Below are 12578 nucleotides of genomic sequence, written 5' to 3' on the forward strand. Positions count from 1 at the left end.
ACAAGAGCTAAAAATTATTCTTCATTTTGTTCATCTTTTTAGTGAATTTTAACAGGAGAAAACTTCAAAGGCTGTTTTCTGGTAGGCCTCGTTAATTCATTTTCAAATCTGTGTGTTCCCCAAGCTACACTGTCCAAGTTTTATTGGGTGCATCTGCTACCAAACTGACACTTCATTTAGCCACACATGTGCAGTAGTTTTAGACTCTGACCATTGCTGTGTGAAATTAATCCTGTCTGATAATCTCAATTTAAATAGTGATATATATGGTTTCAGAAGCAGAGTGCCTATTAGAAGAATATCAAAGTTCACACCCTGCAGGGTGAATCTTCCCACTGGAACACAGAAAAAAGAATGTAGGTCCATGGAAAGGTCCATATGCAGAGAAGCGTCATGTTTTTAACATTTCTTGTAGCTGACTGAATTTTCATGTTAACTAGATCTGATTTTTAAAGGGATGTGGTGTATAAAGGGATGTTTGGACAACTTATCCTTGGCGCTGTCTCTAGGCATATCAAGGATAAGCGGGTCATTAGGAGCAGTCAACATGGCTTCACCGAAGGTAAGTCATGTTTGACCAACCTGATAGCCTTTTATGAAGACATAATCAGGGGGATAGATGACAGTAGTACAGTGGATGTGGTTTATCTTGATTTCAGTAAAGCATTTGACACCGTCTCCCACAGCATCCTCACAGCTAAACTGAGGAAGGGTGGTCTGGAGGATCGGGTAGTGAGGTGGATTGTCGATTGGTTGAAGGAAAGAAGTCAGAGAGTTGTGGTCAATGGGACAGTCGAATTGGAGGCCTATATCTAGTGGAGTCCCTCAGGGGTCGGTACTGGGACCAGTACTATTCAATATGTTCATCAGTGACCTGGATGAGGGAACAGAGTGCACTGTCAGCAAGTTTGCTGATGACACAAAACTGAGAGGAGTGGCTGACGCACCAGAAGGTTGTGCTGCCATTCAGAGAGACCCAGACAGGCTGGAGAGTTGGGCAGGGAGAAATGAGAAATTTAATCACATACAACAAGGGCAAGTGTAGAGTCTTGTACCTGAGAAAGAACAACCCCACGTACAAGTATAGATTGGGGACTGAACTGTTAGAGAGTAGCGTAGGGGAAAGGGACCTGGGGATCCTGGTGGACAGCAGGGTGACCATGAGCCAGCAAGGTGCCCTCGTGGCCAAGAAGGCCAATGGCATCCTGGGGTGTATTAGAAGGGGGGTGGTTAGTAGGTAGAGAGAGGTTCTCCTCCCCCTCCACTCTGCCCTGGTGAGACCCCTTCTGGAATATTGTGTCCTGTTCTGGGCCCCTCAGTGCAAGAAGGACAGGGAACTGCTTGAAAGAGTCCAGCACAGAGCCACAAAGATGATTAAGGGGGTGAAGCATCTCCCTTGTGATGAAAGGCTGAGGGAGCTGGGTCTCTTTAGCTTGGAGAAGAGAAGACTGAGGGGTGACCTCATAAATGTTTATAAATATGTAAAGAGTGTGCATCAGGAGGATGGAGCCAGGCTCTTCTCAGTGATGTCCAATGACAGGACAAGGGGCAACAGGTGCAAGCTGGAGCACAGGAGGTTCCACATTAACATAAGGAAAAACTTTTTCACTGTAAGGGTGACAGAGCCCTGGAACAGGCTGCTCAGAGAGGTTGTGGAGTCTCCTTCTCTGGAGACATGCAAAACAAACAAGTGCCCAAAGCATGGGATGTACAGAAACTAATCAGGAGGCCTGCCCTTTGTTCTTCATACCCAGGGTTGAAGAAGACAGAGGAAATTTGATGCGAATTTCTCTATCCGATGTGTATTTTATTGCGTGCAAGAGAGTTTTCATTTGATATTGGAAAATTTAATTGTGTTTTTAATACCATTGGAACTGGATTTCACACGTGCCTTGGTCTTCCAGTACTCTGGTAGATCCCCAAGTGCTTGTCTTCTGGGACAGCCACATTCAGGTTAATTCAGTAGAACTTGAACTGTGAAATGGATTTCCATCTCAGATAGTATCTTCTGTACAGTCAAGCTTGTGTTGACTTAAACTGCTTGGGAGATGTGTGTGAAGCCGTGTTTGCTAAGCAAAGTAACAGAGAGTACCAGATTTCAGTGAACTTTTTGTGGCAGGTGGAGGGCTACATTGACTTTAAGGAGTGATGAGGGTTGAAGGACATGTATTTGTTGATATGTCCTTTTTCTTTTTCTGTGTTGTTTTCTTTAATTTGGACACTGTAAGCAGCAATTCATTCAATAACTCTGACTTCCCCCTAGGGTCCATTTGGAAGTGGAAATTTCTGTAGTGCTATCATGCAATCTTTTGGTGATCCTATGCTACTAACAAGCACTGCTACATTTAAAAAATGGATATTTTTTATTCAGACTGTAAAACTACTCCATTTTAGATACCTATATACGGAACAAATGGTTGTGCTTCATTTAATTTCTTATTCTCTTTGCATACAAGAATGTCTGTCATGTCTCACTTTGTTAATAACAATTTCTTGCAGTGGAGCAGCATTTTGTTATATCACTGGTGTTGGAATACAGAAAAAAATAGGTGGTTTTAAAAGCAACTGTTTTTATGAATAAGGATATATTTTATTATTTACTGTGTTAACATCAAACTGCGTTCTCCTCTTAATTCATTAGGTGCATGTACCATGAAAATAACACTCTTTGAAGTCTACAGGGTTTGGGTTTTGTTAGTTTTTGTGTTACATAATCTTAATTTCAAAACACCAACTCTCACAGACTAGGAACACAAAACATACATTGTATGAAAATGGACAGTCATATCTTCAGTAGAGTTCTGTGGAAGCAGCATAGGCCTTTGTGCTTTAAGGAAAGTGTAAAGAAACAGGACTCATCACTGCAAAAGCCATTATTTGCCTGATCCACTACGTCGTTCTGGTCATTGCTTGAGAGGATACTACCTCTGCTTTGCTGATTATGCAATATTATATTTTGGGAATGGAACGAAAGGGAGTGAAAAGCTTCTCTTGTAGATGTGGTTACAACTTGAGTATTTACCTGAATAACTCTTTTGTCCTTCTTCAGTGATCTATGAGTTCCTCTTATTAGGAACATTTCATCTTCCACAATGTTTCTGCTTCTGCATAAAGTGGGTTACATCTAGTGTTTGTTCAATAATGCCTTCATGTAGAAAGTCAGGGAAATGACCTTTAAAGAACAGTTAAGTGTTAGTTTAATACTGAAGGAGGGTATTAAAATGTTGCGAGATACTTTCAAAACAAATTAGTGAAATATTTCTTTCATTTCTTTATAGATTCTGGACAACCAGGAAGTCCAAGCCACAATGATCCTGCCAAGAATCCACCAGGTAAATATGAGTTCCAGAACATGTACATCTAACATTGTTTGAGAACAAAGATACTACTGTTAATAGTTAAAGAGAGCATAATTGGTCAGTAACCTGTTTTGCACTGGTAAGTACGTATCATCAGGACAAGCTGTGACTTTTAATTCTTTTAAACTGACAATACCTCAATTGTAGTTTCATCGACATTCCTTTAATCTAAGGAATTTTTCTTTCAGTTCATGGCTTTTAGAATTTTGTAAGTGGGGATGGGCAGAGGAGTAAGGAAACAAGATCCCAAATTACTTTTATAAAAGTCTTCAAATATTACAATTATTCTTTTTTCTCAGGCAGAACACAATTGACCTACCTCTAAAGTCTGTGACCTGAGCTACCAGCTTCTTTTATTTTATACGTGCATTATAAAATGCGAATATGTTAATTTTTTGTATTTTTCTTATCAGCTGAGAGCAATTTTTGAACACATTTTTAATGGATCATGCTAGTGACATTGGGAATTTTTTTGAGAGAAATATTGGTGCAAATAGTCCTTTCAAGGATTCTGTAAAAATAAAAATTCATGAGAAAATCAAACCCAGATTTTGCCATTCCACACTGTTTAGACCAAAAGTTATTTGTATTTTCATGGGCTTAGTCTTCTAATCAATTGGGCTGTGCTAGTAAATCTTGTAAATTTTTGCTGGTTTATGAATTTTGTCAAGGTAAGACAAACAAGTGTGATAGACATACTGTTATTTCTTAATGGGCAAGAAGTGACTCCTACTACCACTGTCATGCTGGATCTTCTCATTTCAGCTCTTAGAAGAAGCATCTATCTGAAATAAGCTGTAAATCATTCAGTTTGCCCTTTTTCTAAATGCAAAATGAACCACACTAACCAAGAAGCATTTGTGTGATGCTGGGCTGTTACATACACATTAATATTTTCTGGATCTGTCCAAACATTACGGAAAACAGTCTGTGTTGTGGCTGTACAGTTTTGTGCTATGCATACGATCCAAGTATTCTCTACATGTGGCACATGTCATGTGTGTTGCATGTGAATACCCAAAAGTGGGAGAACCATTATAGATCATTATACAAAAAGCCTTATTCCTGTAATACAAAACCCAGAAACATATACTGGAAGACTGCAGATATGTTTTAGAGACATGAGGGCAGAACAAGTCAAATGACCTGGTAAGCTCTTTTTCAAGTAGTTTTTTAATGAGGGGGTTTTTTTTGTTTGTTTTGGGTTTTTTTTGGCAAAAGATGATGCAGGCTTGAAATCCCTTTTGGCTGAAGACTTTGGGGCTCTTTCTCTCCAAACTGTGACAGGTGTTTAGAGTAGGCTTTTATTTCTCTATGAAATAGGTTACATAAATTATGTAGGATAGTGGTTTAAAAACCCAAACCAGCAGTTTTACACTTAAAACAAGCCTGAAAATTTTCCTCACAGGTAATCACAGATTTGTAAATCTTGGAGCATTTAGCTGTAGAGCATTTATATTTGTTTCAGAATATCTCTGTTTGTTAGTGCAAGAAAAGCCAAATGCATTACCGGTCATCATTTTGAAGGATCCTTTGAGCCTCTGGGTTTGGGGAACTGAAGGCAGGGTGTGGAAACTCACCTTCAATATGTTTTAAAATTCTGGTTTTAAAGTACCATTTAGCATTTGTAGTAGGAAGGTAGAAGTACGTATTTCAGCAGTGAGGATCACATCCTGTAGTAAGTCCAGTTTTACCAACCCTCAGCCTCAACCCCAGCCTACTCCACAAAGAAGTAATCTTGTTGCCAGCAACAGAGACCTGGGGAGGGCAGCAGACGAGCTATATAGGCTTTCTCTTGGCAGCCTTGAGAGGAAAGACCAGATGCCCCAGTATTTGACCAACTCCAGTGTCCCAGAAGGTAGAGGGAGATAGAAGGCAGAGAAATCTATTGCTGGTTTCATCATGAAACTTTCTGCTTGAAATCTGAGCATAACACTTTCTCATGCTTTGGAGTCACTGCTGGCAGTATTATTCCTTTATCTGCTGCCAAGTGGGGACAGAAAATGGAAGCTGTGCCTTGCTTCCCTTGAAACCCTTCATTTAAGCAGAGACAGAGGCATAATTGAATGTCATCTGTCTATTTCAGGATACATGAACTTCGAGTGTTGTTCAGCTTCCCTGTGTGATACTGTCTTGGGGTTAAACTGGCAGGGAGAAAGCGTTGAGGTTTGTGGGACTGGAGAATACAGGACTTGTGCAGAAGAATGAGAGGGAGTTGCACTGTTCAGCATGTCTGGGAAAAGGACTGCTATCCTGTTCTTTCTTATTAAACTTCACATGAGTCTTATTATTAGAACCAGGCAGTCACTTCTGTCAAAGCCCCAGAGGATATCCACTCTGAGGTTTGTTTTCGGTCCCAGGCCAGGATCGTGGGGATGGGCAGTGCCAGGAGGGTTTGTTCTTCTATCATGTTTTGGTCTGATGCCTATATGTCAAGGAGCCAGGGCATTGGCAAGGCATAGGTGCTGTTAGCTTTTGGATGCCACTGCCTTCACAAGGACATTGCCAAGGAAGAGAAGGTTGGAAACTGAGTGGTAGCTGGCGAGGCTGCTGATGTTAAAAGTGTTTTTTTCTAGGTTTGGCTAGACTGTTGCATTCTTTAGGGTGTCTGGTAATTTGCTGTCTTAACCATGGAAGGAGGGTGATGTCACTTGCCAAGCAAAAGCACGTTAAGAGCACTTGCTGGAATTCTTTACAATACGTTCCTAAAAATACATGGAATACTTTGATAACATAATACAGTATTGAGATGGTGTAGCTTGTGGTAACAGTGGTATGTAGCTTTTGTAGCAAGATCCAGGGATATCCTCCTCTAAGTTATATTTTTCGATAACTTTATTCTGGTATATTTCTAAAGACTGAAACTTGCTTTTCTGAGAGCTGGGTTGTAAAGGTCACTTCTCCAGAGGGATTGTTAGATAGATTCCAGACAGATAGATGAGCTGAACTGAACTGAACTGAGCTGAGAAAGGAGAAGAGTTTGAACACTGCTGTTGTCCACATCAGTCATTAAGTTCCTGGAATCTAAAAGTTTATGGTATGCTAGCATGGTGCTAATTATTGAAAGTTTACATGGTTTCAAAGACAGAATGGAAATATCCATGAATCCATTGAGGGTAACTAAACAGAAATACACCTGGATTAATAAGTTTTAAAACTGAAAATACTTGGAGTGTTGGACACTATCACTCAAAAAAACCCCCTGAAACCCCAAATACTTTAGGCCTCCCCTGTTTCTTACTATTCTACTGGGTAACTGCTCAGGGTTATTCTGAAGGCAGGCTGTTGAAGAAGACCTAGTGTGGCAGTTTCAATATAATGCTGTATTGATCCCTGCAAGTCCCATAGGTCTTTCATATAGCTAAAAAAATATAAAAAATAAGCCTTCCTTAACATAGGTTTCTCCAAACACCTGCAAAGGTGTGGGAGGATATGCACTGAAGAAAGAGGCAGTAAGTTCATGTTAGCCATAAGAAAATTATGAGGGTGGGTCAAAAAACATCTAGAACTACGAGTAAGCTAATGATATTGACACCAGGCATACAATCCTTACTAACCAGTTCTTCTAGTAGAGGATTTTCTGGGGTTTGTTCTACTTTATTTTTCTTTCGCTTACTGCCTGCTGGCCACAACTGTTTGACATCAGTAACGTTGCTTGCTACCTACCTGCTATTGGTGTGAGGTTGCTGCTTGACAGACTTGATTTATTTATACACTGACGTTAACACTGCTGTGTCCAGTTGTTGCCATGTTGCTTAAATCTTTGAACACAGACTTTTTAAACTGCTGAAATAAGGGTAAGAAGTAGCAGTACTGGTAAAGTAAAATGTTATCTTGATATGACATTAAGATAGGACGGTCAGTTGAATACAATTTGAGGAACCAAAAAACCTAAGGGAGTGGATACGAGTTCCCACTGGTGCTTTACGTCCGTCATCTTTTGTCTTCTGGATGGAGCTGGAAGGAGAATAGTCTCTTTTTGTACAGGTCCCTTCAATATTTCAGAGCTATTCTTGTTCAGCATTGGGGAATACAAAAGATAACTTTTCAGAAGGTGCCAAGCAAACCTAACCATCCTGACATAGACAGTTATGAAACTCATCGGCAAGGGAAGACAAGTGTGTTCAGGTATTTGCTTTTATTCAAGCCGTTAAGTTCAGAGGTTATTAGAGCTATGTTTCCTAGCAAGTGGGACTTGCTAGTTTGTTTGTTTTGTTGCTGATAGAATTCACTCCACTTTAGCTGGTCCAAGCCATATTTTCATATAAATTTTGCAGACCATAATGTCAATCAGGGCTGAATGAGGAATGCAGATGATTCAGGTTTGAGCCTTTGTGCTGATGAATATTGCGTTATGTGTATGGGGTGACACACTTTTAGACAGAGAGATTGAGAAACTGTCTCTCTCCCTTTCATTCGTCCCTGCTGTTTCCCTTCTTCTTTCCTCCACAGTAACCCATGATACCTTGTCAGGGAATTAATCTAGTGATAAGATCCTTAGTCTGAATGAGGCATGGTATGTGAATCCCCTGCCCCAGCCTCATTGCTCTGGAATTGGTTTTTCCTTTGTATTTTCACCAGAAATTTTATGCTGGGAACGATTTCCAAAGAAGACCTGAGTGAAATCACCATCTATTATTTTTTTTTTCCTAATTAAAGAAGGTGTTGCCAAAAAGCTTGCAACCATCCTCACCTATCTCTCAATATGCAAATCTCTCTTGCAGCTGTAGAGCCCCAAAGGCTTTTTTATGCTTTCATATGGGCTAGCAGCCATAGGAAGAACATTCTTTTTGGATCAAACCCTAAGATGTGTAATAAATTTGCCTATATATGACTAGTTTAGATATAAGTATTTCAGTTTTACGTTTTAGAATGTAGTTTCAGAAATAACCTCTGAAGAGTAATGCAGTCTTAACCTTTGCTCTCTTTCAGAAATGCAATAAGCAAGTATCTTTGAGTTTTGAATGACTCAGAACACATGGTTTCATTATTTTACTGTGTTGCAAGTTACCCTCTAGTGGATGGGGAATTAGCCCCCTAATTAATAGGAACAGAAGAGATATTCCCTACCTTATCATTGTAAGCAGCTTTTCTTGTAGAAGCAATGATGCCGTAGTAGCAGTTTGGGGATTCAGACAGAATTGTATTTAAACAAACATCTATTCACCTCACTTTCTGAGCATGGGAGTGGATATTCTGAAGTGCTTGCTGTTTCTGGTATGCCTGCAGCTGTGCCATCTCAGATAGTGATCTTCAAACACAACAGGGTTGGGTTTGGTCAGGGCTTGATTTTCTGTGGAGTTTTCCCTTTCCCAAATGCTCTATGAATTAGTAATGCCAGTGATTGAGAGTTGAAACCTTTCCTCCTCAGCCTGTCAGCCCTTATCCAGGTGGGGCATTCTGGGGGCAGCGCATGGCTGTGCTATCTCGACAGTCAAAAACCTGCACAGATTGTACAGCCCCTTTTTTCAAGAGGAAGAGTTTTTGGCCTTGCATGCTGGTTTGAAATTTGTTGTGGGTAATTACCACTGTCTACCGGCTTAGGATTACTTCTGAATTTTTATTTGCATTGGCTATCCTTCTTTATGAACCTGTTGTGTAAATAAATGATGCTGTGATCACTTCTGATGCTGTGTCTACTTCTGATGCTGTTGTGTTCAATGGTTAGCACAACGGTTTTTACTTCAAAGTATGCACAGAGCAAGAATTTACTATAAACTCCTATGTTACCAGTTAGAATCCAGAACTTGCTTTGGCAGAAGAAAATTCTTTTTTGGAATCAGGCAGTCCTATAGCTGTTAAAAAGCCGCTCCCCTAACCTCTTTTTAAATCTTGCCTGTAGTTTGTATATAACCTTAGACACTCTGGAGTGGAAGGCAGTATGCATTTGTGCTAGTGAGCCTTTGTGTTTCTTGCTAGGTGTCAGGTTGGATTCCAGTACATGGATTCCAGAGTCCATTAAATCAGGTGTTTACTTCAAATTACTGCAGCATTGAAGGATATTATAGTTCTTGTTATTAGCTTGAGAGTATTGAGAATCTCATTTGGTTTTGAAAATAGCGCAGGTAGCTTCTTAGTTCTTTATTGTGCTAAAAAGTTCAGTGGAGTCAGGGAATATTTTTGCAATATGTTTGTTTCCTGTCCCAGTTGCAAAATCATTGCAACTTTTAGGAAACAAAACAAAACAAAACAAACTGTGGGTGTGCAACAAGGACAGAGACAATTGTGCGATAACCAAAATAGCCTCATTCTTTGGACAGACCTTAGTTTAACTGTTTCAAATGACATCATCACTGAAATCTTCAGTGTCGCTCCTTGGCTCATGTTATCCATCCTTCACTGCCTTTAAGAAATCCTTGTTCAGTGGGAACACTTTCCTGGTACTTTTTTAAAGATACTGGCTTCAAAATGCATTAATAAGAAAATAAACTGTGAGTCTGACGACTGTGCGTCAACTCACTATGAACAATGTGAGACTAATTTTTCACTATCAGTTCTGACTGTGAATAGTAGCTGTATGCCACTAGGATTCCTGCTCAAATTAAAGAATTTCTTCCTGTAGAAGTTCGATATTGCGGAGAGCAGCAAGAGCTGATCCTTAAAACGTCAGTTTTCAAAAACTCAAACAAAAGAATCTATACAGTGAAATGATTTAATCTTTAATTGTAGCAATTCAGAAGCCAAACAAACCTGTAGCAGCATTCAGAACATTACATTGCAAAACTTGAAGTCCAGCTACAGCTCTCTGCTAGCATTTGGTACACCAGGCTGAAGCTTCCAGCCTTTCTCCCTACAGTAGCTGCTGATGTTGAATCTGTCTCATTGCTAGTAAGTCTATCTACTGCTATATAGTTTCTCTTTTTAAAGATCTAGAAATAAAACTACAGTAATACCAATTTTTTCCTGCACTGATTGGACCCTTACTGCTCTTTTATACACCAGCTCAAAATCAAAGCTGTATCAGTCAAAATACTAGATGTTTAATGGTACCAGGAAGCAATTTCATGTGTTGGCATTAATCTATGCAACAGAACATAAACACGCATTCTATTCATAAAAGTACAGTTAAATCAGAAGATATAAAAAAGGCTGGTTAAAAATTTGTAAAGCCACTGGAAAGCTTTTAAATCATGTGGGAACAAGACCTGTACAGTACTTGTTAGTGCAAACTGAAAATATTTATCAGTAGGTTTAAACAACCTTTTTTTTTTTTTTTTTTTTTTACATGTTAGCGAGGTTAAAAGCTATACTTATAACTCAATTCTTGAAGGCATAGCACAGGAATAGAGTGTAAGATGTATAAGGACTAGAACAGAATAACTTCTACAGCAGTTGGAGTTACTGACTGTATGAGTGGAGCTTGATCAGAACTCCTGCTTGGCTTAACCTGTTTCAGCCTTGATAGCACAGGTCTGGTCATTGTAGTATTGTTTGGAAAATGTATTTTTTAGAAATGAGTTTTCTGTAAAAAAGGTAAGGAGAGAACACAGATTTTATATTCACCCTGTAGAAAAACTAAAAGGAAATACAAAAAAAAATCTACCGTTATTTATGGGGTTTGGAAATTACTGGTTCTTTGTATGGAATTGCATCATGGTGTTTTTGGGAGAAATGATCGTTTTGTAGAACTCAGATTTTTAAGAATAATGACAATTGGTGAAATACATTTCAGAATGTGTCATCGGGCAAGATGAGTTTTAGTAAATGCCAACACCCAGTGCATACATTAGGTTTGAACAATAAAGGCAGCAAAGTGTTATCATGACCATCAAAAGATACAGTAAATCCACTGTGTTGAAAACAACAATAGACTGCTATCAAGTGCGTTAGTTTCTGTACTGAACCGATCGGAAACACACACCAAGAATGCTAATTTAAGGCTCTTTAACATGCTAATGCAAGCAGTGCATTAGGGAGTGTTTAATCAAAAAACAGTAAGACCTATACCATACAGATTATCACCACATATTTTTTCTCATGCATGCAGTGTAATAATGTGAATATGAATGTTAACTCTTTTTCAGTGGGGAGATCAGCTTCACAGGGTAAAAAGCAGTGTCTCACACCACAAAGTCAAAATATCTTATATTGTTGTCTTGCTGCACACAGTCTAGCTGTGCATCCTTTATTGTATGTAGAGTGCATGGCTCTGCAACAAATTACAGCAGCTTAGTATAGAACACTTTCCTATTGCACAGCTGGGAGCCAAGACCAGTTCTGTAACATAACCACGATGAATCGTCTTCCTAACTAGTTAAAACTGTTCCAGTCTGCTCGTGCTGGAACCGAACATACTGTTTATTTTTCTGCACTTGGAGGCACAACGTGAATACACCTTCCCTGTTAGAACATAAGGCTCATGATGAAGTTACTCAGTGCCTGTGACATAGACTGTTTATGTTGCACGCCCACTGCACTTGCTTCTGAGATGGTTTTTCAGCTGGGGAAGACTGACATTCACTTATAGGTATAACAGCATAACAGAGATGTCAGTAAATCTGCTTAGTTGCATGCATTCACATTCTTTCGGCTTGAGTTGTATGTGCATTGTTTATACCTACATTGGTAAATAATATCAGAAGTGTTGAGGCAGCTCTGTGGGCCTAGGAACACTGCTAGTCAGCAGTGAAAACTGCTCTTTCTGCCTCTGCCTACCTTGTTTGAGCCTGAAAAGTAAGTAGAGATTTCTCCATATGTACCAAGGACAGATCTCTCAAGTGAAACGTACTGCTTTTACAGTCACTTTTCTGATTATAGTGACAGTGTTTTCTTAAATTACTTGAAGATGAAAGCAGTAATTGACAGAAGATAAGAGAATAGTACTGAACCATTTTTTTTGGAATCAGTAAATATTCCAGTAGGTGCATTTTCTATTTGTTTGTTTGTTTTGTTAGCTAGGGACATTTAGAGCGCTTTTATTCATTCAGATATTTGGAACAGAAGATTGACAATGTATTTCCAACAGAAAAAAGCTGTGTTAATTCAGAAGAAACTGGAGAAACCACAGTAGGAAATTCTTAGTGCACTGTCTCACATGAAAACAAATAAAAAAAGTAATAGTGTTGGAGCAGCAATGTGCACCCAGTATAGGTCTAAATATTTCTGTTGGTAAATGGTTGGCATTCCTACCTGTAAGGGCTGTGATGTCATGTAGTCACAAATTCAGTCAAGTCAGCTTATGCAGTCATTGGTATTAGTCTTCCACAGAAACCTGGATTT

The 12578-nt window shown here is 39.3% G+C and overlaps 1 protein-coding gene across 9 annotated transcripts in view; it reads left to right on the forward strand.

Annotated features, from left to right (window-relative positions):
* NFIB (nuclear factor I B) overlaps positions 1-12578 on the forward strand; it is a 273057-nt gene that overhangs the window by 200303 nt on the left and 60176 nt on the right. For all 9 annotated transcript variants that reach the window (XM_086480258.1, XM_086480260.1, XM_086480263.1 and 6 more), the window contains exon 3: positions 3279-3332. In XM_086480258.1, coding sequence (XP_086336384.1) covers positions 3279-3332 — 54 coding nt within the window. The remainder of the gene's footprint in view (positions 1-3278; positions 3333-12578) is intronic.

The sequence above is a fragment of the Leptosomus discolor genome, chromosome Z (genome assembly GCF_034619465.1).
Source record: "Leptosomus discolor isolate bLepDis1 chromosome Z, bLepDis1.hap2, whole genome shotgun sequence".
NCBI lineage: Eukaryota > Metazoa > Chordata > Aves > Leptosomiformes > Leptosomidae > Leptosomus > Leptosomus discolor.